The 25,517-nt window shown below is 51.6% G+C and overlaps 7 protein-coding genes across 7 annotated transcripts; 5 read left to right on the plus strand and 2 right to left on the minus strand.

Annotated features, from left to right (window-relative positions):
- Nucleotides 1-329: 329 nt before the first annotated feature.
- PG985_000368 (d-amino acid hydantoin hydrolase (hydantoinase)) lies at nucleotides 330-3,636 on the plus strand (the record flags this gene model as incomplete). The annotated part of the gene is made up of 3 exons (XM_066820137.1): nucleotides 330-387; nucleotides 455-2,595; nucleotides 2,818-3,636. The coding sequence occupies 3 exons, from the start codon at nucleotides 330-332 to the stop codon at nucleotides 3,634-3,636; spliced, it is 3,018 nt and encodes a 1,005-aa protein (XP_066691016.1).
- Nucleotides 3,637-5,966: 2,330 nt separating this feature from the next.
- On the plus strand, nucleotides 5,967-6,516 carry PG985_000369 (uncharacterized protein; the record flags this gene model as incomplete). The annotated part of the gene is made up of 3 exons (XM_066820138.1): nucleotides 5,967-6,146; nucleotides 6,231-6,326; nucleotides 6,499-6,516. 3 exons carry the CDS (start codon nucleotides 5,967-5,969, stop codon nucleotides 6,514-6,516), a joined length of 294 nt encoding a protein of 97 aa, XP_066691017.1.
- Nucleotides 6,517-9,769: 3,253 nt separating this feature from the next.
- PG985_000370 (uncharacterized protein) lies at nucleotides 9,770-11,649 on the plus strand (the record flags this gene model as incomplete). Its single annotated transcript, XM_066820139.1, has 3 exons — nucleotides 9,770-10,024; nucleotides 10,082-10,440; nucleotides 10,512-11,649. Coding segments are annotated over 3 exons (1,752 nt in total), but the record flags the coding sequence as incomplete, so codon positions are not given.
- Nucleotides 11,650-11,788: 139 nt separating this feature from the next.
- PG985_000371 (uncharacterized protein) lies at nucleotides 11,789-13,463 on the minus strand (the record flags this gene model as incomplete). Its single annotated transcript, XM_066820140.1, has 3 exons — nucleotides 11,789-11,964; nucleotides 12,030-13,262; nucleotides 13,337-13,463. The coding sequence occupies 3 exons, from the start codon at nucleotides 13,461-13,463 to the stop codon at nucleotides 11,789-11,791; spliced, it is 1,536 nt and encodes a 511-aa protein (XP_066691019.1).
- A 2,808-nt stretch (nucleotides 13,464-16,271) lies between these two features.
- PG985_000372 (uncharacterized protein) lies at nucleotides 16,272-19,024 on the plus strand (the record flags this gene model as incomplete). Its single annotated transcript, XM_066820141.1, has 7 exons — nucleotides 16,272-16,464; nucleotides 16,530-17,252; nucleotides 17,328-17,451; nucleotides 17,503-17,563; nucleotides 17,617-17,659; nucleotides 17,715-18,144; nucleotides 18,208-19,024. 7 exons carry the CDS (start codon nucleotides 16,272-16,274, stop codon nucleotides 19,022-19,024), a joined length of 2,391 nt encoding a protein of 796 aa, XP_066691020.1.
- A 265-nt stretch (nucleotides 19,025-19,289) lies between these two features.
- On the minus strand, nucleotides 19,290-20,080 carry PG985_000373 (uncharacterized protein; the record flags this gene model as incomplete). Its single annotated transcript, XM_066820142.1, has 3 exons — nucleotides 19,290-19,611; nucleotides 19,691-19,803; nucleotides 19,865-20,080. The coding sequence occupies 3 exons, from the start codon at nucleotides 20,078-20,080 to the stop codon at nucleotides 19,290-19,292; spliced, it is 651 nt and encodes a 216-aa protein (XP_066691021.1).
- A 4,354-nt stretch (nucleotides 20,081-24,434) lies between these two features.
- On the plus strand, nucleotides 24,435-25,499 carry PG985_000374 (uncharacterized protein; the record flags this gene model as incomplete). The annotated part of the gene is made up of 1 exon (XM_066820143.1): nucleotides 24,435-25,499. One exon carries the CDS (start codon nucleotides 24,435-24,437, stop codon nucleotides 25,497-25,499), a length of 1,065 nt encoding a protein of 354 aa, XP_066691022.1.
- Nucleotides 25,500-25,517: the final 18 nt, after the last annotated feature.

Below are 25,517 nucleotides of genomic sequence, written 5' to 3' on the forward strand. Positions count from 1 at the left end.
ATCGGCATCATCCGATATCTTTCTCCAGCCCCTGAACCCCGCGATCTGCCCCATCTCCAACCCCACTTGGCCCCGATCCTACTTCAAAAAGACCAGATGACTACCGGCCAGGTTCCGACTCCTGCTCCGTTCGGTTAGCATCACCGCGCCTGGGTATCTTATCAAGGTTCAATATGGAATTGACTGATTGCGACCTCCGCCGGCTGAGACGGAATACTTCTTATTATTTGCTGATCTTATTGTAGTACTGCGTCCCCCATGACGAAATCCCTCTTCCAGTGTTTGTACTTTGGGACTTAGATTTGCTTGACTTCCTAAAAGCGACCAAGATGGGAAGCCGAAGCGCTGAGACGTCAAAGACGGTTCGGATCGGTGTAGATGTCGGCGGTGAGTTATCTGAGCCCTTTAGTTGCCCGGACCCGTAGCCGAGAGCTAACATGGCCCGTGACGCAAGGCACCAACACAGACGCCGTAGCCATCAACCCAAGCCAGCAGTCGGAGCCCGGGCGCGGCGTCCTAGCCCACCACAAAACCCCCACCACCCCGGACGTGACCGCGGGCATCGAGGCCGCCGTCCGGACCGTGCTGGCGAAGTCGCGTCTGGCGCCCGACGCCATCGCGAGCGTGACGGTAGGCACCACCCACTTCATCAACGCCGTCGTGGAGCAAGACGCGCGCCGCCTGCGCCGGGTCGCCATCCTGCGGCTCTCGCGGAGCTTCCTGAGGGAGATCCCGCCCTTCTCCGAGTTCCCCCCGGCCCTGACCAAGATCCTCCGGGGCTACGTCGGCTACTGCGACGGCGGCCTGCACATCGACGGGTCCGAGGAGGCGCCCGTGGTCGAGGCGCAAGTCGTCGAGCGCTGCCGCGAGATCCGCGCCCTCGGCCTGACGGCCGTGGTGGTCGTCGGCGCCTTCTCGCCCATCGACGAGGTCTTCCGGCAGGAGGACCGGGTCGCGGACATTGTGCGGCGCGAGATGCCGCTGGGCACCGATGTCGTCGTCTCGCACGAGGTCGCCAACATCGGCCTGCTCGAGCGCGAGAACGCGAGCATCCTCAACGCGGCTATCCTGCAGTACGCCCGCCGCACGGTGCGCGGGTTCCGCCGGGCCATGAAGGCGCTCGACCTCCACTGCCCGCTATTCCTCACTCAAAATGACGGAACGTTAATGGACGCGGCCGCGGCGGCCAAGATCCCCATCCGCACCTTCAACTCGGGGGCCACCAACTCCATGCGCGGGGCGGCCTACCTGGCCGGCCACGACGCCCAGGGCTCGTCCGCCATCGTCACGGATATCGGCGGGACAACGACGGATGTGGGCGTGCTGCTCCCCTCGGGCCTGCCGAGACAGGCGTCGGCCTACGTGACGGTGGCGGGCGTGCGGGTCAATTACTCGATGCCGCATCTGCATTCCGTCGGCTTGGGCGGGGGTTCCATCGTTAGGCAGGCCGAGGACGGCAAGGTGACGGTCGGGCCTGGCTCCGTGGGGCACTATTTGACGCGCGAGGCGTTGGCTTTTGGGGGTAAGGTCGTGACTGCTTCTGACATTGCCGTCGCTGCGGGGAGGGTCAAGATGGGGACATGCCCCGTGGATTTGGATCCACGTCTGGTCACCGATGCCGAGCACCAGATAAAGAAGCTCCTCGAAGGGGTGGTCGACCTTATCAAGACCAGCCCGGAACCTCTACCCGTTCTTCTCGTCGGTGGCGGTGCCGTCTTGTCGCCTTCGTCGCTGGAAGGGGCCTCGGAGCTACGGCTGCCCCCATTTCACGACGTGGCAAATGCGGTCGGGGCCGCCATCTCCAATATCGGAGGGACGGTGGACATTATCCAGAGCGTCGAGGACCAGTCAATAAAGGAAGCGGTCGAGCGCGCCAAAGCGATGGCGATACAACGGGCCGTCGACGCGGGCGCGGAGCGCGACAGCGTCCGGATCGCGGAGGAGGAGAGCTACCCGGTGACGTACGTGGCCAACAAGCTGCGGACGGTGGTCAAAGCGATTGGAAAACTCGATATCAACATAAAGACAGAGCCTTTGATGGAAGAGGATTTCGTGGACGAATTGGCCGAGGAAGAGTCAGAGGTGGCCAAGGACTTCTCCACCGTAGTAGCCGAGGAGCCAGAACCCGTCGACCCCCTCACGTACCGGCCCAACGTCATCCGCAACAAAACCACAGGCACACTGGAATGGCACATCAACGAAACCGACATCAACTACCTAGCCGACGGCTGCTACGTCCTCGGCTGCGCCGGCGGCGGCAGCCCCGCCGCGTCCCGCATCCAGCTGCGCGACATGCTGCGCGCGGGTCACACGATGCGCGTCATAGACACCTCCTCGCTTGACCCGAAAGCGGTGGTGTACTGGGGCGGCCACATGGGCTCCCCCGCCACGTCCAACGAGCGGCTGCAGTCCGTCGAGACGGTGTACGCGTTCCGGGCGCTGATGGAGTACCGGCGCGAGGCGTCCTTTGACGCCGTGGTTTCGCTTGAGATTGGCGGCGCCAACGGGTTGGAACCGTTCCTTGTGGGATCTTCGCGGTTTTTTGACCGGCCTATCCTTGATGGAGACTTCATGGGGCGCGCATACCCTGTTTATGTACGTGTTCTCCGTGTTCTATTGCGTTGGTGATCATTCATTGCGTTGGTGTTTTGGTGTTTAGGGGTGGGGTTGAGTTTCCCGGACTCAAACCCAGCCACCTGGGTCTCAGTTTCCCAGGACGATTGAACGCACTAATTGCCCCACAGTTTCCTTGATTCCCTTCTGGAACGTTTATTTCATCTGCTGGTAAAGTAATACTAACGCCGAACGTCGCGATAGTGGCAGACAACCCTTGCAGTGCACTGTCCCAACGAGCTAGTCCCCTGCGCCATCGACAGCGGCGACGGCAAGACCATCCTCATGGTGCGCGCGCCCGACGACGAGATCGTCGACCGGGCCCTGCGCGCGTCGTGTTCCGAGATGGGCTCACGGGTAGGCATGGCGTCCTGTCCCACGACGGCGGAGAAGGTGGGCAAGTTTGCGGTGCTGAAGACAGTGTCTCTGGCATGGCGCATCGGACGCTGCATCGCGCGCGCCGAAGCCACCAACACCCTATCCACGGTCGCCGAGTCCATCGTCCACGAAGCCGGCGGGCCCCAAAGCGCCAAGATCCTGTTCCGGGGCAAGATCGTGGCGGTGGAGCGGCGGCTCTTCAAGGGCCACTCGCTGGGCTCCATCACCATCGCCGGCCTCGGCGCGTCGGAAGAAGAAAACAACGGCAACAACAACAACAACAGTAGCGAAGGCTTCATGCCCGCGGTCAAGACGGGCGGGACGCTCCGGATCCCGTTCAAGAACGAGAACCTGTTCGCCGAGCACACGGCCGCGGACGGGACGACCAAGACCATCGTCGCCTCGGTCCCGGACCTGATCTGCGTGCTCGACACGGCGAGCGGGCGGAACCTGGGGGTGCCCGAGTTCAAGTACGGGTTCCGCGTCACGGTGCTGGGCATCACGTGTTCGCCGCGGTGGACGGAGACGGCGGCGGGGTTGGCGATTGGGGGGCCCAGGGCGTTTGGGTACGATATGGAGTACCGGCCGATAGGGCGGTACGTGGAGCCGAGGAGTGTGATTGAGGAGTTCGCGCCGGCGGTCTAGGTCACATCCTGGCGAAGAAAGGGCTGTTGTAGTGCGGTACAACAGGTAGATTCGAGTCAGCCAAGCATGGGACTGTTCTTTACCCCACGACTGGCAAGAGAGGCAAAAGCATTTGATCCAATATCGTATTCTGCCTGCAGATCCTGGTTGTCGGGTGTAGACTACCGAATCTTGAGAGTCAGGGCTTGTGCCAAAGCGGCAGTATGTAGACCCCAATTTCGTGGGAACCGGAGGATAGTATCCGCTGCCAGGTAATGTAGAGACATGCCCTGCCAGCCCTGCCAATAGGGAGCGAACCGAACAAAGTTTGGCCTTGACGCTCGTACTGTAGGACCGGTCTGCCAGTTTAGTGGAACGGCTTGCCCCAAACGAACAGGGCTTTCGAGGAACCTAGCCCCTGTGCTGCCTGGGTTGGGTTTACTGGGCGCGGCTGGACTGCCCCGCTTCGCCCAGCTCCCCACTGACACGGCCGCTATCTTCATTCCGTTGTCACCTTCCATTAGTCGCTTTTCAAGCTTTGCTTCAAGAGCTGGCGGCTCAACGTAGTAATTATTGAATTTGATCGCAGTTCAGTGCCATCGTGTGGACCGTCGACGGGCATGCTAGCCACAGAAGGTATGGGTCAGCCACAATCCAGTGTCATAAATGTCGCCTGGGGTAGTACAAGACCGTCAGCACCTTGCAAGACTTCTGTAGTGCTGTGGAAATGCAGCCCAGAGCTCGCGCGGGGTTGACCTGAAGCCACTAAATTATGGAATGGCACCCTTGATTGATTCGAGCGGCCGACTCAAGGGCTGCGCTGCATCTCTGGTTCTTTTCCAAGTTTACGACTCATCTAGACATTTCTGCAAGTACGTATCGTGAAATTTCGGTCGCAACGTCTGGATTCAATGTCTCCAAGAGGGGCAACTAGAAAATAAGACGCTATGAGACTGGCCTGTTCTACTGCAGTAGTTAGTGCCTCTCGGGATATGGAGCTCTGGCCCGCGATGCCTCCCGAATGTTATTTTAAGCTTAAGTAGCGGGCTGGGCATTGGGCCTAGAACATTCAAGGTCGCCAAACGATGGGACCAGGGGACTTTGAATAGCGGCTGTCCAGGGCATTGATCAGCATGTTGAGTCGCGATGGACTAAAAGACAGGATCAATGTGTCTTCTGGAGATTCCAGATACCAACTTTTTCAAATGAATAGTCAACGATATGAGAGCAAGCTGCTGCGTCACAGACCAGTGAAATGCACGCAGCACGTCCTCTGGACTCATGCATGCAGGTGCGGGAGGGGCCGGCTAGCGCTGGCATATCGCATGTACATATTGCAGCCGCAGGTGTTAATTGGATTTGCTGTCGGTGGCAAACACCCAGGACCTCGGCACACTTCGACGTTTGCTACATGTTAGTCTCATAAATTTGAATTTTTAACCTTTTCATGATTTTACTGTGGAAGAGTGGGTGATGGATCTCGAGTGAGGAGCGATCACTGTGATGCTGTGTTTCCAGATACCGTCACTGTTTCCTCATAACGTTACATGGCCATTTCTGCCCCATCGGTCCAGCAAACCTAAGGGCGAGTAGTGACGATGGCTCGAAATATACGATCATGGAGTCACATCGCTCATGTTTTAGAACTCCTTGGCATGAAATGACAAAGCCGACGATGGCAGTATAAGGGCATCCCATTAGGTTGAGGCCAATCCCACGCCGTCTGCCCATTGGTCTTTCGTGTTTATCACACCTGGCCAGCCCCCTCTCGATGACTTGAGACCATCACCGGCTCGGACATCAGAGACCGGCGAAAACTTTGATATTCAGAAGTCTGGAACGGCCATTGGTGGAGCCGATACTCGCCCGTTCCCCTCTTCAGGACGCGGCGCCGTCGCATCAGCTTTACATACGAATGCAGACAAGTTCGAACGGATTGGAGAGTTCGCAGCGCTGGGGTGGCTGTTGCCGAGATCCAGGCTTTTGAGAAGGTATCGTGGGTTATCATAATATTGAGGGGGGATGTGTGGACAGTCTAATTATTGAGGTAATCATGAAGGAGCTATTCACAGACGATGATTTAAACCCCAAAACCTAACACGAATGGTCTAGACTCTGTTGCGTGATTTGAACTTCTGAACTGCATCGCGTCAAGTTTGTTCGATGTCTGATAGGAGCGATCAGTTAAGTCCCACCGTTGGATATATGTGGCCATGGAAAGGGGTCCGCGTCTATAAAGACGTCGTAGACAGCTCCTCCAAAACTCATACAATCATTCCTTCAGCAACACCACTCAAGTCTCTACACCTCTATCTACACTAGCCAGACCTCGAACAAACTTGTCTGTCACCATGCAGTTCACCCAGCTTCTCATGATCGCCGGTCTCGCTGCCAACGCCGCCGCCGCCCCGGCGCCTGCCGAAGCCGCCCCTGCCCTGGTTGAGCGGGCCACCAACGCCACCGATGCTGAAGCTCGTCCTCCTCCCTCCAACTCCAACTCGAATTCCAACACCAACGTCAATATCTGCATTGTAAGTCTCGCCCCGAGTATGCTTTTGAAGTCGAGATAGTCTACCCGCACGCAAATTGCACCGACTGATGACAATTATGTATAGACTATCACTGTGAACTCGGGATCTCCCCAGTGCCCTCGCTCCAACTCGTACAGCTGCGGATGGAGTGACAAGAAGAATAAGAAGTACAAGTGCTGCGTAAGTCTACCCTGAGCGTGATATGGCCTTGGAGGGCGATGTTCACAATGCTAACTCCCTCTTCAATAGTCAACCTCGAAGTGTTAGGCTGGTTCGCACAGTCGGCAGTATGTTAGGAATGTTATATGTTTCTGATGTAGGACAATATACGAACGCAACTGAGAATTGATAGGGGTGGTCTCCTGGCTAGGAACGACAATGTCATAAGTAATGGTAAACATATTAGTAATACATCACGTTCATTCATTGAATTACATTGCCTGGGGCATGTGACTTTAAACATGTATTGTTTGCAAGGCTTGCACTCTCCGCTTCCTTGGAAAGCCTAGTAACTTCTGTTGTTTGTTCACCCATCACTAGGAGATTGCAGCTGTGGGATTCTGATCAAAAAGGGGCTGTACTTAAATTTAGCCTATGCTCAGTGCGGTTATTCGTAGGCGGCTTGCAGTGCTTGTACCCATCATCTGTGGATGGATGCTCTCGCTTGTCTTATATCTCCCCCCAAATGCGATACCGTTCGCCCAGCTGAGCCTGCAATGCATTACTTCTGTAAACTTCAGATACTTCCTTACGTGCGCTTCAACTCATAATTAGAGAATACCGCCCGGAGCACAGGAATTACTTGAGAAATAATGGTAACAGATGGTCCCACCAAGAATAGGATAGATTGCATAGCGAATGAGTCTGGCCGACGGTTTAGTTAGGGAAGCAAATATCGTGAGGGATTCAACGTACAGGCTAGGTTGCTTTCAGTATTCCTACCTATAAGAGTCTGTACTGTCATGACGAGTGGACCAATGGCACTGAGTAAATGATGAGCACTGATTCAAAGAGAAAACTCACGGTATGGCAGATATCAGAGGGCACTTACAGCGCACTGACACTCATGCTCGTCGAGATGCCGATCTTGTGTCTCTTGTGCATGTGAAGATTGCGCAAAACCGCCCAAGGTAACAGAGCAAGAGTCACATCCATGACGCCCGAGTAGACTGATCGAAAATTAGTCAGTCAGTCGTTTGAACATCGCCGTCCTTTTTGGTAGGTTTCGTATTGCTTGTCCTCTCTACTCCAGTGCTAGCGGCAGCGTTCTCGGTAGACACGCAAGAAGCTACGGGGAAATCAGCGATAACGATGCGGTGAAAGAACTTACTGGTGGAAGTAAAAATCATCCTGATTACGTATATCTCCGGCCAACACCTGCCCGGCAGATGGGTGCCCCCGGTGGAGGCCGCCCCCATGAGCCAAGTCGGGCCCTCCTCACAGATCTTTGCCCAACTTGATAGAGCGCCGAGCCACAGGAGCAAGTTCAGGCTCACAATGGAGATCCACAGAATCCGCTGAGTCCACGCTTCATTTGTCAGGCGCAGCAGCGTCACCACGTACGCCGTTTTGCTAAGACCTGCAGCAACGGAGCCACATGAGGCAGCCGCGAGGTACAAGACGACCGGAAGCCCATGGGGGACTGGGTCCACGGACCATCCGGCATGAAATGAGGCCGTGATGAAGGCGGCGCCGAGTACTATGACCAACTGTACATATTATCAGCGACCTCAAGTAAGGAGCTCAGTAGTAGCCAGGGGAGGGAGAGGAAGACGAGTATACGAAGGCGAGATTGGGAAGACAGAATTGAGGTCGATTATAATTACCACAGATATGCCCGAGAGTAAATCATCCCACCATAATGAGCCAACCCGAAACGATTTGCAATATATCCGGAGCCCGAACGAGATGGCAGCAAGTGCTGCGAAAGTCCACGAGGCTCCAATAACAATATCGTCCGGTATTGGCGCTTGTTCCATGTTTCATCGACCGATATATTGACTTTTACGAGACGTCGAATACCAAGACTGGCAAACAACTAAACACAAATTCAACGAGCTTTACAAATACAGTTGCAAAGTGAACCAGGTATCATACGGTAAGAGCCTGTGTCAGGGCAGTTCCCTGCTGGCATCCTGGGCTGGAAGCCCGGGTTTTATGCCGGGGAAACTATCAGGACCCGAGTGCAATGTAGCCTACAAAGTCCTCCCCAAAAAACGTTTGGTAGATAATGCCAAGAGTGCAAACCAGGCTGTGTCTAAGATGGGGGCTAGACGGGCATATGTCGGCGAAGGGTATTCGAGCCTGATTCGTCTTGTGTCGATGCAACTGCCCCAAGCGAAATGCTTCCTAACTTGTAACAACCCATATCAGGCTGACATAAGATGGTTATCCTTAGATGGTAATACTGTGTGGTATCTAGCCACAGGCTACTTATTTAAGGTACGCCATCTCATCGATTGGACCAGGCTGTCCAATGCGGTCATCCCCCCTTCGGTGTGACAGCCCTGTGTGATATTCTCCGAAGCTAGATGTTCAGCTCGTCAGCAGCGGACTTATGGCTGTGCCTAATCACGTAGGTATCCTTAAGAAATTCGGAATTCGGTTAAACTGGATTCTTTAATCATGTAAAGCTCTATTATGCTTGTGTAGCATCGCAATACGGCTGCTTGAAGTCCCGAGATCTCAAGATCGAAGATGAAGATGCAGAAAAGTGGGATGAAGGTAAACATCCAACCCATCCTTAAACACTACCCCCCTTGGTTGATATCATGCCTTTGAATTGAGAATGCAGACCTCACAAGATGTATACATTATCTCCGGGAAGTTGACGGCAGTGGATCTCCCATTGTCGCTGCACATTGGGTTAATTGGCTTAGCAAGGCCTTGGGGATTTGGTGAAAGGGCTGCGAAGCATTGATGAATGAAGCCCTGGATTGGTTCCTGGGAGGGCTGAAGAGCACTGTGGGGAGCTGAATCTGGAGCGCTAAATCGCCGGCCCATGTCCAGTCTTACAGGCCTCACTAGCGGGTCAGGTACCATAAGCTTGGCTCAACCAATGTGAAGGTTGTATGCAACCATGCTGTTGTGAGTATACCGGCGTATATTCTCAAAAACACGCCTCCAGGTGCCGGGACTGGTTAGAAAAATGCACCCGTACACTACTCCTGAGATCCGATGCTCCATGTAGCACAATGGAGCATCGTGGGCTGTAACGACCGGTTTATTTGCTACAATGTGGTGCTTTTTGTACGCCGCCTGCCCCGCAATTCAGCCGTCCGCAAAAGACAGACAGGCAGCCATGGCAGCCTGGACTGCTAAACACAGGCACTATTTTAGCCCTGACGCCAAACGAGACCCTCCTTGCCTCCCTACTCCTATTTGATGAATCCAGCCCAACGCAGCTCAACCTCATTCATGTCCATGTCACCTCACCATCTCAGCTTCCAATCAAGAACCCCAGTAAGACAAATAAACGCGCCTCGAGTATCAAGTTTCTATGAGTTCGGATCCGATGGCGTCCACTGAAGAGCGCATTCGACTGCCTGGCTTTGGGTTGCCAATGCAAGTTCCTCCTACCCCCACGTGGACACTCGCTAACTTCTTTTTTGGCCTTGACCAGGCAGCATCTACCATCATGGTCGAGGGATCCTGAAAAGTCTGAGCGGTTCCCCCATGCAATTGCCGATTTTTTCGCCAGTAACGGCATTACTGAGCGGGAACTGCGAATGCTTGACTTCGTGAACCAGATCACAGACAAACCAGACTGGCACAAGAAAGTCTTTGACGGAGAGATCGTCCAGAAATGGAAGGAAGAAGGCGTGCGGTTTGACGAAGCCCTGCACGACTTCTACCTCTCGGAGAAGATGTTTGAAGTGGTATGCACTTCAATTTGGCTAGTCTCGTCAATCTACATGAACTGACACCTCATTCAGTGCTTGGAAGAGTTGTGCGAGAAGGCCGCTATCTTTGAGAAGACTCAAATGGTGCACGTTCTGGATTCTGAGCTGACAGTCGTCAAATCCGATTCGATGGTCCCACCAGAGCTTCAACAAAAGCTGCTCTCCGCCGTTCGGCCCCTCGAAGACGTTCCCGAGAGCCAGAAAGATTGGCATCCGGGATCAAATAACCAGGTGCTTGACCTTGTGCATCCTTCGCTCTTCCCATTGGTCTACGGCCTCAGCAAAGTATTGCCGATGGGTAAGGTGCCGCTTGATGATTGTGCCAAGTACACTGGGCGTGGGGAAACAATTCCGGTGGACCATAGCCCTCGAGAATGGGCCAAGAAGACATCGTGAGTAACACTACGATACTGGCGAATGACAAGCCAAGCTCAAACTTTCGCAGATGGGGTGACGAGGTGAGCCCCGAAGCCTGGGGGGAGTTTCAATGGTTACCCGCCAACGTCGAGTTCATTGGCAATGACACGAAGATCACTAGCTACATCAACGGCCTGCACCCCCAGAAGCACAAGGAACTCTACGCAGTTCTAGAACAGCTAGTGGAAAAGGCTGTACCTCTCTGGAGTGATACTCTGTCTTGGTTCCACAGCAGGACCCGTATCAAGATCGAGGGCACTGGAGCTGACGACTACGAAATCCCGGAGGGAGTCATATACGATGGACCAGATAATATGATCGGCGTAGAAGAGTCCGACGACGAGTGGGACGAGCGACTGGAATTGCTGGAGGACTCGGACGACTACCGGGACTGGAAAGAGGACCACCAAGTTCTCATAGAACGGGAGCCGCACGACTACGTGCCGTTCGTGAAAACCGTCCCAGAAAACCAGGGTCATATCGATCTGCGCACCCGCTTTGCGGAATCCGGACTGCAGGTTATTTTCAAGCTGGCCAACATCCACCTGACACCCGAGAAGCCCAAGTACGAGGGCGGGACCTGGCACGTCGAGGGCGCGCTGAACGAGCACATATGCGCGACGGCTCTGTACTACTACGACCAAGACAACATCACCGACTCTCATCTTTCTTTCCGACAAGAGTACGACATTGAAGGACTCGTCATGATACCGGAGCAGCACAACTTCCGATCGTGCGAGGAGTACTTTGGCATCTCCAACGAGGAACACGCTGTCAAGGAGCTCGGGAGCGTCCTGACCAGGACGGGCCGCCTCCTCACGTTCCCCAACGTCCTGCAACACAAGTTGTCCGGGTTTGAGCTTGCGGACCCGACCAAGCCGGGCCACCGCAAGATCCTGGCCATGTTCCTAGTGGACCCGCGCATTCCCGTCATCTCGACGGCCAACGTGCCCCCGCAGGATAGGCGGTGGTGGGCTGAGGAGGTGCGACATGCCCCGGGACAGAGGCTCTCCAGGCTGCCAAAGGAGCTGTTCGATGAGATTACCAAGGGGGTTGACGGCTTCCCCATCTCCTGGGATCAGGCGGTTGACATTCGGGCGCGACTCATGGACGAGAGAGGGGCCATTCAAGAGAGCGTCAGCGAGGCCATGGAATCACAGCACTTCAGTTTTTGCGAGCATTGATCACGCATTGGCGCTTTATCAAGAGACAGGATCAATTGCCACCACGTTTTTACTTATAATTCCAGTCTTTATATACAATGCATGCCATTTGATCCTGTCTATTTGAAGCATGATAGTTACGCGAGTCTGGTCCCCTAGGCTACAGTTTCGGCCAAAGACTCTTCCAGGATGATCGTAATGGTGGGTATATCTCTTTTGCGGGAGGAAGCATCCTATCCAGCTCGGAAGTGTTGAGCCAACTCATGTCGCCACGAACCTGGGCAAGATCGGTAATGCCACACAAGCGCATGGCCGTTTCCAACTCGTCTTTTAGAACTAGGGGACAAGCGTGTTAGCTACTCATCGCATTGAACAATACCTTTGTGATTGTGTCAACTTACTCCGGGCGCAATGCTCGACCCCTTCGGTGCCGTAGGCAATCGCACACTGGAATGGTCTCCCGATACCCACACCTCGGGCACCGAGACAGAACGCTTTCAGGATATCCGAACCCCGCCTCACCCCGCCGTCGACGTAGACCTCCATCTTCTCGAAGACCTCGGGACAGTCCCTCCGTAACTCGAGTAGGACGAGCACCGAGGAGGGCGCGTTGTCCAGGGCGCGGCCGCCGTGGTTCGAGACCACGATCCCCGCGCACCCCGCCTGCAGCGCCTTCTTCGCGTCGGCCGCGGACTGGATCCCCTTGAGGACGATGGGCAGCTTGGTGCACCGCCGGATCCACGGCAGGTCCTCCCACGTCGTGGTGCAGTCGATGAAGTTCCCGGTGCTGCTGGCCAGCCCGGCCCCGCGGCCTTTGGGCCCCTCGACCGGTTTCCCGTCCGCGAGGATCGGTCCCAGATCCGCGGCGCGCACGCGCTCGTCCGCCTCGCGCTTCGAGACGACGGGCAGGTCGACGGTGACGAGCACGGCCTTGACCTGCGGCAGCCGCTCCAGGCGCCGCAGCGCCTCCTCCGACTTGGGGCGGTTGCGGTTCACGTACAGCTGGAACCAAAAGGGGTGCTGCCGGTCGGGCACGGCGGCGAGCGTCTCCTCGAGCGTCAGCGTCGCGACCGTCGACACGCAGTGGATGATGCCCGCCGCCGCCGCGCCGCGACCCAGCGCCGCCTCGGCCTCGGGCCCGCCCGTCTTGGCCACCCCCATGGGCGCGATCCAGACGGGCATCGACACGGGCTGGCCGAGCATGGTGGTCTCGGTCGCGGCTGTCCCCACGTTGCGCAGGATGTGCGGGCGGAACCACAGGCGCTGCCAGTCGCGCGCGTTGGCGCGGAGGGTGAGCAGGTCGTTGGAGGCGCCCGAGATGTAGGCGTGGGACTTGGCGGAGCCGTGCCTTTCGAAGGTCTCCTCGAAGTCGCGCAGGTTGATAAGGGCGCTCAAGGGCGGGGGTCCCCTCTCCTCCCCCGATGATGGTGATGCACGTGCGGCATCAGCAGCAGCAGCAGCGGCGGCGGCAGGTGGCGCCTGGGGTGAGGACCGCTGCCCCCATGTCTCAGTTACAGTGGATTCGTCCAGGTCGCCCAGCTTCTCCGAGGCGGGAAGCTCGCTTTCGATGCGCTGTGGCGTGTGGTACTCGTTGTAGATCCCCGACGCATCTTTGCCAGCCCACGTGTAGATGACTTGTGTGTTTCACGCGTTAGTCGGCTTTCTGTGTGCTACGTAGGGCTTGGGCTGCAGAAGCAGGAAAACGCACTATCGGCGCCACCAGGGTGCTCCGGCGCGAACTTGGTCAGATCATACACTCGGCCATTTACGACTACCCAGCAGTCGTCGGGTGACGCGTGTCTCTCAATATCAGCAGCATCAATCTTTGGGGCCATGTTGATGATCGGTGCATTGGCAGCTCAAGGCGCTTGGTTAATGGGGTCTGCTATAACGATGGGATTGATTATGACAATGGGAATTACCGACCTGGCTTGCTGGGGAAGACAGCAGCATGAGGCATAAACCGTGACAAGTCGCGACACAGGCATGGGGCAATCATTAGACGGCACGAAAGCACACAAGCCCGGAGGTCTTTCGGGATAGCGTGCAGCGAGTGGTTGGGGCAGCGCGGGGCATTGGTCCTCTCCACATCACTTTTCTGGAGCTTGCCTGGCCTTCCCCAGATTCTCCAAACCCCGACGATTCTTTGCTCTTAGGGTGTAAATGCACCCAGGAAAGATAGGCTAGCTCGCTGGCAGGCTGGTAGACGAGGAGGAATTTTGATCCACGTCTATCCCTATTGTTCGGTCGCGTTGAATTACAAGTTGGCAGATGCCGACAAATGCATCACACCTCCTTTTTCGCCTCTTCTCAATTCCGACCTACAAAGACGATTGCCTACAGCTCGCCACGCGCTGGGTTTCGTTGGAGAGATGTGAACACAGTCTGTTACCAGACAGCTAGAAAGGAATACAATGCTCATATACTTCACTAAGTATCTGGTATTCATATCGCGCCGCCTTGTGTGTTCATAGTTCGATCTTTGGACACACGACACATGTTCAATGCCGTCAGGTGCTTCATATCATTTTATGATATTTGTGTTTGGATCACAAAGTCTTGCCTGCTTGTCATGTAGCCTGGTCAAAGCTCTCGTCCACCCAGAACGTCCGCCCTGCAACGACTGTCAATCATAAAGCCACCAAAAATGAGAACTGCAAGATAAGTTCCCCTGGAAACCTTTCAATCGAATTGATATTTGACGTCACGGATGTGACATCGAAGTCCTGATGGTAACACAGAGTCTGCACAGAGATCGATTTGCCACTTAAGTATAGAAGGATCGAAAACAGTCTTTTTTATCCCGGGGCCCGCGATATGCTGTCTTTTTAGACGTTGAAATGGCCCCCCATATGTTCAGTGTCAGCCATGTCTCACTGCGTCCGTTCTGAACTACCCCGCATTGGTGTCTGTATGGAACTGCTTTTGCACGCCCCCTCCCTTCTTGTTCACAATTGAGGTCGAAAATGGGCCAAATCCCCTTTATTGCGTTTTCTACCCGATCCGCTGGTACACACAATCGACTTGACAGCCGCAGGTGCTGTCAAACTTGATCGAGGATTCTCGGAAGAACACCACGGGACGTTCCGCTTTTAGGGCTGCCTGTCAGGCGGCCCCGCATTCATCAAATGTCATGACGTTTAGGTCTCTACTGTACCATTGAAGACCTCCAGTCGGCCTCCAACCCTCGCATCAACGCAATCTGGTCACAATGTCGGAAGAAGCAACGGTTGGGCTAGGGCTGCAGAAATTCCGTCCGGGTCAAATAGGCGATTTTCATCCAATTGACTGGCCATATTCTCGAACCCTGCATACCACTACTCTGAAGGTAAGAAAATCCCGTGCCACTGTTATTACAGCTGTGCCCATCGGAAATGGGGAGTCATCCCGTCTGCTTGGCACTTGCACATAACCGCCGCATTGTGATTCGCCACCTCTCTCGGAAAGCCCCGTCATCCTCCCGGTATAATGAGGCTGCTATTCTCTAGTGCCGCATACGATGTCTAAATAGACGTTCTGCTCTGGATTCCATGCGCGCGTTGGGTCCGTCGCTCAGCAGAGACGAGACCAAGTCCCTGTCGCCCAGGTGTACAGGGCCAGTTGCTAGACAAGCACGCCCCGCGCCCACTAGCCTGCGGGCCAAGCAATCAACGGTCGTGTCATCCCAAGCTGCCGAGCTCCGAAACATATTGTCGCTGTTATTGATGGGGATACCAACAAGACATTGCTGGTCACTTGTCACTGGTCACTAGCATTTGATTCGAATGTGCCAATGATGGAATACACTACCTCGCTTGTCGACCCGGGAACCTTAGCCGCATCACTTGTCGAACTGCGTCCAGACTGCGCACCCAGCCCTTTTAGGCACCTTCAAGCAGTGGACATTGGACCCTGTGCCTGTAAGCACGCTGCTGAAATATGTATCCACAAATCGCGGGTGGTTGCATACGCCGCCAACCCCCATAGGTTCGCGAGTCACATCTGTCATACCACTCGAAGCGTTTTGTGATCACGCCTGCAAGGCTAGCCACCGCGAGACGGGTTTTGGGCGAGTAGTTGCCTGGTGTTTTGCGGTACTACCACATACACAGGTACAGGGGTGGCTGTCATTATTGATAGATGGCCTGGGCAAGCCTGGTCTCCTTCGCCTCGACCGACTGTCTCGCCCTTCGTGAGATCGGCAAAGAGGTTTCCTCTCCCGACATGCCACCTTCTGTTCAGCTCGCCCTTATCTAGCAACTAGCTCCGCCCAAGTTCGTTCTGTCCAACCCAGTCCATCAGTAACATATCACAAAAGCAACCGCCAAACACCTCGGCGTCGCGGTGTTAAATGCTTTCTATGCATCGCTATAACCGATTGGCTTATTTACAAGGTACGCAATGACGTATTTGGTCATCTTCCAATCCGCGCCCATATCGAATTCTTCTCGTCTACCTACCAAAAAACTCAGTGTAGGTTTTGGCTGAACTCTTGCCACCACCACAATACAAGAAGAAAAAAAGAAAGCAAGCGGCCCCTTTTACAATACTGAAGCTAGACAACCACCCGGCTCCATTCGAGCGACTAATTTAATCCGCCAGTTCAATGATCTACGCGACTTTGGCGAAACTTGTTTTACAGAGGGGATCTTCACTGCCATACCATGCGGGGCTTCCGCCAAATACAGCCGGCCCGTCCGGTCAACGGCGATGGCGTTGAACCACGAGGCAATGATCCCAACAAGCGCAATACGGTGGAAGCCTGCCATGATTGTCGCAGATTGAAGATAAAGGTTAGACCAAACACTTCGAGTATTCCCGAGTACCGCAGCCAAATGCTGATAGAAGGAGCGCGCAGTGTGACGGTGGCAGGCCCAAATGTGGGCATTGCACGAGCAAACGAAGGGCCTGTGGCTATATAGCCGACGAAAGAGAGTCTCGGAAGTCTCGTCTCAATGCTCTGGAGAAGTTTGTCGACAACCTCAGAGACTTGCCCACAGAACAGGCCGGCAAACTTTTGCAGAGCTGGCGCAAGAGCCGTGGTCGACTTGACTCCGTCCCGAAGCTGGTGGAAGCCGCCCGGGAAGCGGCCGACGATTCGAGCGGCTCCTCCGACCCCACCTCATCTAAGTCGCCCGAAAGCGAGAGCTCCTCGGGGCAGCATATCATGCCGCACGCAACAGCCGTCGCTGTTTCCAATCCACCCAACCCAACCATTTCTCATATCTCATCGCCTTCCAACGCGTCCACCCTTGACTCTCCGTGGCGGCAGGTGCTGCTCTGGCTCCCTCCGCCCGAACTCACCAGGCGATTTGTCGAGACGTTCTTCAGCTGCAGTGGGAAGCTGTTCCACGTGTTCTCCAAAGAACAGATTTATCAATGTTTTGACACTACCTTCCAGTCACCTAACAATGGCAGTTTGGAGTACAAAGCCGACGTCTGCTGCTTGATGACGGTCGCGGCCATCGGCGCCCAGTACGAACACGAGATCATCGACATCGAGGCCCAGCACACCTTTTATGATGTGGCCAGGCATCACCTCGAGGCAGTCATCCAGGCCCGGCCCCTTGATGCCATCAAAATAACTACCTTGTTCTGTTTATACAACATCATGGATAAGACGACGGTAGCTGTTGCCTACGTCGGTGAGCTTGCCCTCTTTTAACGACTCTTTCTTTTTGCCTGAAACAATGTCCCCAGTCGTTCTAACCCACTCGTAGAAATTGGCCTTGGTACCTGCAGGCGATACAACTTGGAATGCAAAAGACCACCACAAGGGGGTTTTGCGGAAGCCAGATGGGCTGAGTACCGCAAAGCCTGGCGGTCGTTGATCTTCTTCTCCAGGTAAGATGCTCTTGGCCCGCAGACAGCTTCATGACTTAGATAGGAATGCAGCTGGCTATCAGCTTCTCTGGGCTACGTACCAGGAAATGATAGTGTACCTTTGGATACCCAGGTGAGTCTACATATCCAAACATAAGAGAAAGGCTATTTCTGACTGGCCCAAAGCTGCCCGACCTTGAGATCAACACTTCAACCGATCTTGCGGAAAGTACTTCTACCCCTTCGACCAGGCGTACAAACGGTGATGCTAACCCCTCGGACAGTTGTCCAAAATGAGATGGCCAAGATCGCCTTGCTCAAGGCCAAGGTAATGCGGATGCACCTAGCCTTCAAGGAGCTGACACCGCGCTCGATACAATCCATCATGGAAGACCTGCAAACTTGGTACAGCCGACTACCTTGGCAGATGCGCCTCGAGAACTTGATGCATTCGGAACACAGCGCAAGCATCCGACGGTCTGGCTTCCACGTCCACTTGCTGTATCTTGGCGGCATGATGCTCTGTTACCGGCGCGTTGCCGCCCAGATCACGCAGCCCATGCAGCAATCGCGTCGGATTCCCTTTCCAGAAGGCGATATGGCATTGCTATTTGGTCACTGTGAAGAGGCCGTCGTCGCCGCGGCTACGTCTGCTCGCATATTGGCCTTGCTACTGGACGACAATGGTGTTTTTAAACGCTGCTGGCTAATTATGTACGATCCCCCCTCCCGGTTTTAGTACTGCCACGCCCGTTTTCTAACGAACACCCCTAACAGTTTCCAATCTTACACGTCGTGCGTCATCCTCCTCCACTGCGTCGCCCAAAAGCAGGTCCACAACTTCGTGGTGCAGCAGTGGCAGGAGGAGCTGATGAAAGCGGCGCACTGCCTGCAGGTGCTCGAGTTCTGCGGCACGCTCGACCCGGTGGCACGGCAGTTCCACACGGAGCTGTCGGCGATCCACCGGCTGCTGGACCAGACGTCGCCGCGGGCCAACCCCGAGGGCACGACGGCGGAGCTCGTGAACCTGCCGCCCGCGGAGCAGCCCCTGTCGCCGGCGTCGCAGGGCCGTTACCTCCTGACCATCCCGCCCAACGCGGATCCGGACCGCGCCCAGCTCAGCGCGGCGCTGCTGGGGATGCTGTGCAACCCCTTCGGCAACCACTCGTTCCGCAAGCTGGCCGAGGAGACGGTGCTCACGCGCCGCTGGACGGGCGGGTCCACGGACCCCACGCGGCACGAGGCCACCCAGATGATCGAGCGCCTCGACTGGGACTACGAGAGCGCGCAGCCCTTCCGCCTCAACGTCGGCAGCTTGGCGCTCGGCAGCGGCAACCACTGCGTGCCGCCCATGATGGAGCTCAGCGGGGTCGAGGCCGTCGAGGCGGCGGCCATGGTTTCGTCATCGTCGCCGCCGCTGCCTCCGATGGAGGGGGCGGGGGCGCAGGGCTGGGTCCAGGACGCGGTGGCGCCGCAGCAGCCTGGCGGCAACGCGTCTGTGCCGGCGGAGATGGTGTTTGGGCGGATGCGGGTTCCGCAGCCTTGCGGGTGGGTTACGGATGAACAGCTTCGACGGCATCCTCACAATTGTTAGTGATGGACCGTTTAATGGTTATCTTTGGTGTGTTCTTCTTTTGTATTGGCAAGGCGTTGGGATGAATGTTTTGGCTCTTTTCAGTAAAAGGGGTGGCTCGTCTTGTAGCGTTCAAGCGAGTTGTGACGTTTTAGCAGTTGGGATTATGCGATAAATCAGGCCACCAAAAGTTCTTTCAGTTCCAAAGTATCCAATTTTTGCCTGTTGACCACCTAACGAAACCTCTCGGCTTTGTCTCATGCCTCCCTAGACTATGCTACTCTTCTTAGTGGACATACCTAAACGAAACCACGGCATCGCCGCCATGCCCCTTCTTGGCCCCCTGAATCTGGGCATACGCCGCCGCGGCGCCATCGCGTTCCGCCGCCGCCTCCTCACTTTCGAAGCGCGCGTTCTGCTGGCGTAGGTGGTACTTGATCCCCAAGGCCACGCCGGCGCACACGACGCAGCCCCCGGCCATGACGGCGCCGCCGGCGTAGTAGCGCGGCTTCTGGCTGTCGGGGAACATGTAGGACGTGTAGAAGTGCGCGACGCCCGCGGACATGAAGTTGGTGATGGCCAGGGCCGCCGCACGTTTGGCCCGCGGCCTTTTATGGTGGAGTGATCGGCGTTAGACTATTGAGGCTCTTGACCTGCAAGGAAACAGAGTGGATGGGAAAGCTTTACCGTGGCAGGGAGGCGCTCGCCCAGGACATGCAGAGGTTGTATGGGCTGCAGGATCCGGAGGTCATGAGGAACATGGAGAAGTAGTGCCCTCCCGTGGAGGGCACGAACATGGCCTAGACGACCTCATGTTATTCATAGAACGACAGGGAAGAAATGGCAGAGAGGTGAGTTTACCAGCAGGTTGCCCAGCAGGGCGAAGAACATGGACACGGCAATGTGGTACCCTCTCTCGTGCGCGTGCGCGGCGTGAAACGAGACGGCGAGCGAGACGAGGAAGGCGAAGAAGTAGGGCGGCGAGGTGAGCAGGAGCGTCTTTTCGCGGTCGTAGCCGAGGGTCCCGACGATGGAGGGGAAGAAGTTGTTGAAGGATTGGGTCGTGATGAGGGCCATCTCTGTCGGTTTCGTTTATTAGCAGAGGGTTACTGACGGCTTGATGCAGGTAGTTGTAGGTCGCGACTTACGCATAACCACAAACATGTAGAGCTTGGGGTCGATGAGGGCTTGCTTCAGTCCCCACCTATCGACTCTCGGTGTCAGCATTTACCCTTTTTGGAGGAGGATGTCTCAAGAGGGAATAATGAAAATTTCTCGAATAAACGGTTCTTCTTTCCCCGTGAGATACTGGGATAACCTGGGATAAACACTAAATTGGGAAAGAATAAAGGCCAGAAGTCGCTTACCAGATGGACTCCGGGTCCTCGTCCGCGATGCCGGCGTTTTCTTTGCGGATGCGGTATTCCTTGTGTCTGGGGATCAGTGCATGTGACACGAAAAAGTTTCTGGGCGTGGGGTTCGTATTTACCGCGTATAGCTGGAGTTCACGAGAGATGAGCAAGTGCTTGGACTGTAGCGGATAATCGGTGAGCAAGGGCAGCACGATGATGGCAATGACAACCGTCATGGAGCCCTCGATGATGAACAGCCATTCCTACAAGAAGGGTCAGGACGAATATGACGGCGATAGTCTGGTTGAGCTGTTTGCTTGCCCATGCTGGCCTTCCTGCTGCACCTTCCATGCGGCTCGTGACTATATGACCCTGTCAGAGATATATCGAACAAGAACTAAGTGGGGTGCTTGGTGAGAGGTCCTACTTCCTGCGGCGATGAGTCCGCTGAATGCGGTTGCTATGACGTTTCCCCCGTACAACCAGGCGATTCGAGGAGGGAGTTCGGCCCGGGTATACCAGGAGCTCATCTATAGAAGTTATCAGGACCTGGTCATGTCTTGTTTTAGTCTTATCCAAGGCATATTTGCGCAAGGAGGGTATACTGCTGATGTTAGTGGACAGTCGGAAGAAGGAGGATGGGGTCATATTATTAAATATTATTGGAATATCTAGTTATGTAACCAGCTGGTTATAGACTACTAGATCCTAGATTAAAAAAGGGGATTTTACGATCCCCCTTTTCTTATTTACTTAAATAAACTATATTTATAATAATTTAAATATATTATATTAAATATTATTATTATATATATAATTATATTATAATTTATTTAATATTAAATAATAATTATATAATAATTATAAATTAATAAAAATAATAAAACGATTTATTAATAGACTTTCTTAATAATTATATTAAAAATTTTAAAAAAGTTTATAAAATAAAATTTTAAAAGAAAAATAAAATAAACTTTTTTATATAATCCGAACCCCCTTTTTAAATTATAAAATAAAAAGAAAATAATTAAACTTTTAATTATATAATAATTTAATTCTATTATATATTATTTTATACCCCCGATTTTTATTATTTAATTAAATTAAATATTTTTTTCTCTTTTTCCCTTTTTTTATAATAATTTTTAATTATAACTTAATTTTAAAAAATAATTTTATATAATATATAATTATTTCGTTTTTTATATAAAAAAACGTTAATCTTTATTTCTTTTAAAAATTAAAATTAAATCTTTTTTTATTTAAAATAACGGCATTTAAATTTATAATATATTTTATATAATTTCTTTATAATTATATTACCCTTAAAATTTAAAATTTAAAATTTAAAAAATAATTTTTTAATAATTTTACCTTTTTTCAATAAATAATGTAATACTTTTAAACCGTTAATTATACATTTTAAAAAAATTATTTTCAATATTTTAAAAAAAAATATATTTAATAAAAGTTTTATATAATAAATTGAAAAATAATTTTTCTTAAAAAGAAAATTAATTTTAAAAAAATAAAGAATTAATCCCTTTTAAAAATAATAAATTAATTTATAAAATTTAAAAAAAGTTAATTCCTTTTAAAAATAATAAATCGATTTTCGAAATTTAAAAAAATTAACTTTTAATAATATTATATAAATATTAATCCTTTTTTATATAATATTATTAATATAAGATTTAAAGAAAAATAAAATAATCATTATTATTATTATTATTATTATTATCGTTATTATTATTATTATTATTATTATAATTTCGAATAATATTATAATTTTAATTAATATAAAATAATTTATATAAAAATTAAAAATAAAGAAAATATTATCCTTTTTATATAATTTAAAAAAATATTATATAAAAAGAGAAAAAGTTATTAATATTAAAATATTTAATTAAATAATTAATTAATTATAAATTATTAAATTTTAAATTAAAAAAAAAAAAATTTATAATTCTTTTTTTCATTTAAATAAATTATATTAAATATTATTATTATATATATAATTATATTATAATTTATTTAATATTAATTAATCATTATTTAATAATTATAAATTAATAAAAATAATAAAATAGTTTATTAATAGAATTCTTTAATAATTATATTAAAAACTTTAAAAAATTTTATAAAATAAAATTTTTAAAAAAATAAAATAAATTTCTTTATATAATTTAAACCTTTTTTTTAAATTATATAATAAATTAAAAAATAATTGTTTTAAAAAAAGGATTAATTTTAAAAATCGAATCGATTTTTTTTTAAAAAAGGTTATTAAAAAGATAAAGAATTAACCCTTTTTAAAAATAACGAATTAATTTATAAAACCCGAAAAGAATTAATTCCTTTTAAAAATAATAAATTAATTTTTAAAATTTAAAAAAGTTAATTTTTAATAACGTTATATAAATATTAACTTTTTTTATATAATATTATTAATATAGGATTTAAAAGAAATAAAATAATTATTATTATTATCGTCGTTATTATTATTATCGTTATCGTTATTATTATTATCGTCGTTATTATAATTTTAAATAATATTACGGTTTTAATTAATATAAAACAATTTATATAGAAATTAAAAATAAAAAAAATATTATCTTTTTTATATAATTTAAAAAAGTATTATATAAAAAAAGAAAAAGTTATTAATATTAAAATATTTAATTATATAATTAATTAATTATAAAATATTAAATTTTAAATTAAAAAAAGGAATTTTATAATCCTCCTCTTTTTATTTATTTAAATAAATTATATTTATAATAATTTAAATATATTATATTAAGTATTACTATCACGCGTACAATCGTACCACAGTCCATTCAATAAATATTCTATTAAACGTACCCAGAACCATGACCGCGGGAATAAAGGGAGCTTCGACGAGGCTAAGGATAAACCTGACCGCAGCCAGCTGACTGAAGTTGTGGGTAAACCCCTGCGACATGCTAAGGATGCCCTATAGGGAGGTTATTAAGCAAATGTAGAGGGCCGGCCGGACTTTCCCAATGATCATGTTTGAAGGGATCTGACAGCGTCATGAGGTGGTTTTATTCTGTAAAGTACAGTCCGGTGTTCCTTTACTTACTTGTGTGATACAATCTGCCCCAGTGGTAAGTTATCGAGAAGACTCTGCCAGATTATTATACACAAAATAGGGATGATACATACATCCTACGTAGCAGGAGTAGACAGGTATTGTACTCTGAGTTGGTCATTGCAAGAGTGGTGGTTAGGCTAGGTATTTTGGCGGAGGCGATGTTGTTGCGATCTCTACACACGTACGTTAACAAGCCATATACCCATTTCACCCATGTTATTGCTGGCATGCAGGATGTTGAGCAGGAAGAGGATGAAGACGACGGGCATGAGCGTCATGTCCAACCTCTTCGTAAGGCGTCTATTTAGTAGACGCTCCTCATCTCGAGACAGATGAGCAAGCTCTTCGGGAAGAGGTAGGTCGTCAGGGAGTAGGTGTTGTGGCTTGTCCACATGCTCAGAGACCGTCTGTGGGTGTTTGATGCTATGAGACATCTCGTATCTACTCTTTGTTTTTACAGATGCGATGGAAGGTAAACGTAACTTGATCAGTTGGGACGCAAGTTCCATCAACGGACTGGTGATTCGGTGTATATCAACTTCTTCTTGCTTGCTTTGTTTTCGACTCGATTAAATCTAGGTTGCCATCAGGGTCATAATACCTCGGCGAGAAGGGCGGCATCTCTCTTGTGCATCAGGCAGTGATGTAGTATTTCCCCGCAATGAACCAATATCGTAGCCATGATGCTGCGGGGCCCCGCAGCATTATTCCGTCACTAATACTCCTCCAGCGGCGAGGGTAATGGAGGCGGTTGCAATATCGGTCACGCGGCAGCTGGGCATGTTGGGGTAACTGCCAAAGGTAGCAACTCCATCGGCTTTCTGACCGAAACCTCCAACGGAGAAGATCGTCGTTCGGTTTCGGGCACTTCTACACTTATAGTAGCATCTCGCTGGATGTACTCACAATAGGTGCTCGAAAGATTGTTTGCATACCATTCAGTGCGCATATGAACAACATGGGGAAACCGATTGTCTTGCATATCGGGGTACCGATCAAGTACAACCATGACTTCCACACCCAAGAGTTCTGCCAGCGTTTCCACTTGGTGCAGAACGACTGCCCAGACCGCGCCACGTTCATGCAAGCCCTGAAGGACAAAAAGTATGGAGACTTCAGCGCGATCTTCCGGCCACACTTCCAAATGGGCGGCGAGATGGGCCAATGGGACGAGGCACTCATCGCCCTTCTCCCAGCCTCGGTCCGCATCTTCGCCTCGGCGGGTGCGGGCTACAACTGGGCCGACGTCGAGGCGCTGGGCCGGCGCGGCATCTGGTACGCCAACGGCGCCGGCGCCAGCGACGAGGCCGTGGCCGACACGGGCCTGTACATGATCCTGTCTGTCTTTCGCAACTTCACCCGCTCCCAGCTCGCAGCCCGCACCTGCGACCCCGCCCAGTTCGACGCGGCCCACCGCCTCATCGCCACCATCTCGGCCAACCCCCGCAACCACATCCTGGGCATCGTGGGCCTGGGCCGCATCAGCAAGCGACTCGCACACAAGGCGCGCGCCGCGCTGGGCATGACCATCCACTACCACGACGTAGTCCGCAGCCCACCCGAAGTCGAGCGTGAACTCGGCGGCGCCGTCTTCCACCCGACGCTGCACGGTCTGCTCGCCGTCGCGGACAGCGTGAGCCTGCACACGCCGCTCACGGCCGCGACGCGGGACCTGGTGGACGACGCGGCCTTCGCGGCCATGAAGCCCGGGGCGCGGCTGGTCAACACGGCGCGCGGGCCCGTGGTCGATGAGGAGGCGTTGATCAGAGCCCTGCGGGATGGGCGTCTGGCGGCCGCGGCCCTCGACGTGCACTACCACGAGCCGCAGGTGTCGCGGGAGCTGGCGGCCATGGAGAATGTGACGCTGACGACGCACGTGGCGGGCGGGGCGCTGGATACTCGGGTCAATTTCGAGCTGAATGCGATGACAAACATTTTGGCGGTTGTGGGAAAGGGCGGGGAGATCGTTGGAGAGCCGCTGACTCCTGTGAATGGGGAGTTCATGCCTCAATCTGATCAGTGATTGAGGATGTGTGTTCGA

Source organism: Apiospora marii (assembly GCF_038362585.1).
Source record: "Apiospora marii strain CBS 49790 chromosome Unknown utg000001l_segment0_segment0, whole genome shotgun sequence".
Classification (NCBI taxonomy): Eukaryota; Fungi; Ascomycota; class Sordariomycetes; order Amphisphaeriales; family Apiosporaceae; genus Apiospora; species Apiospora marii.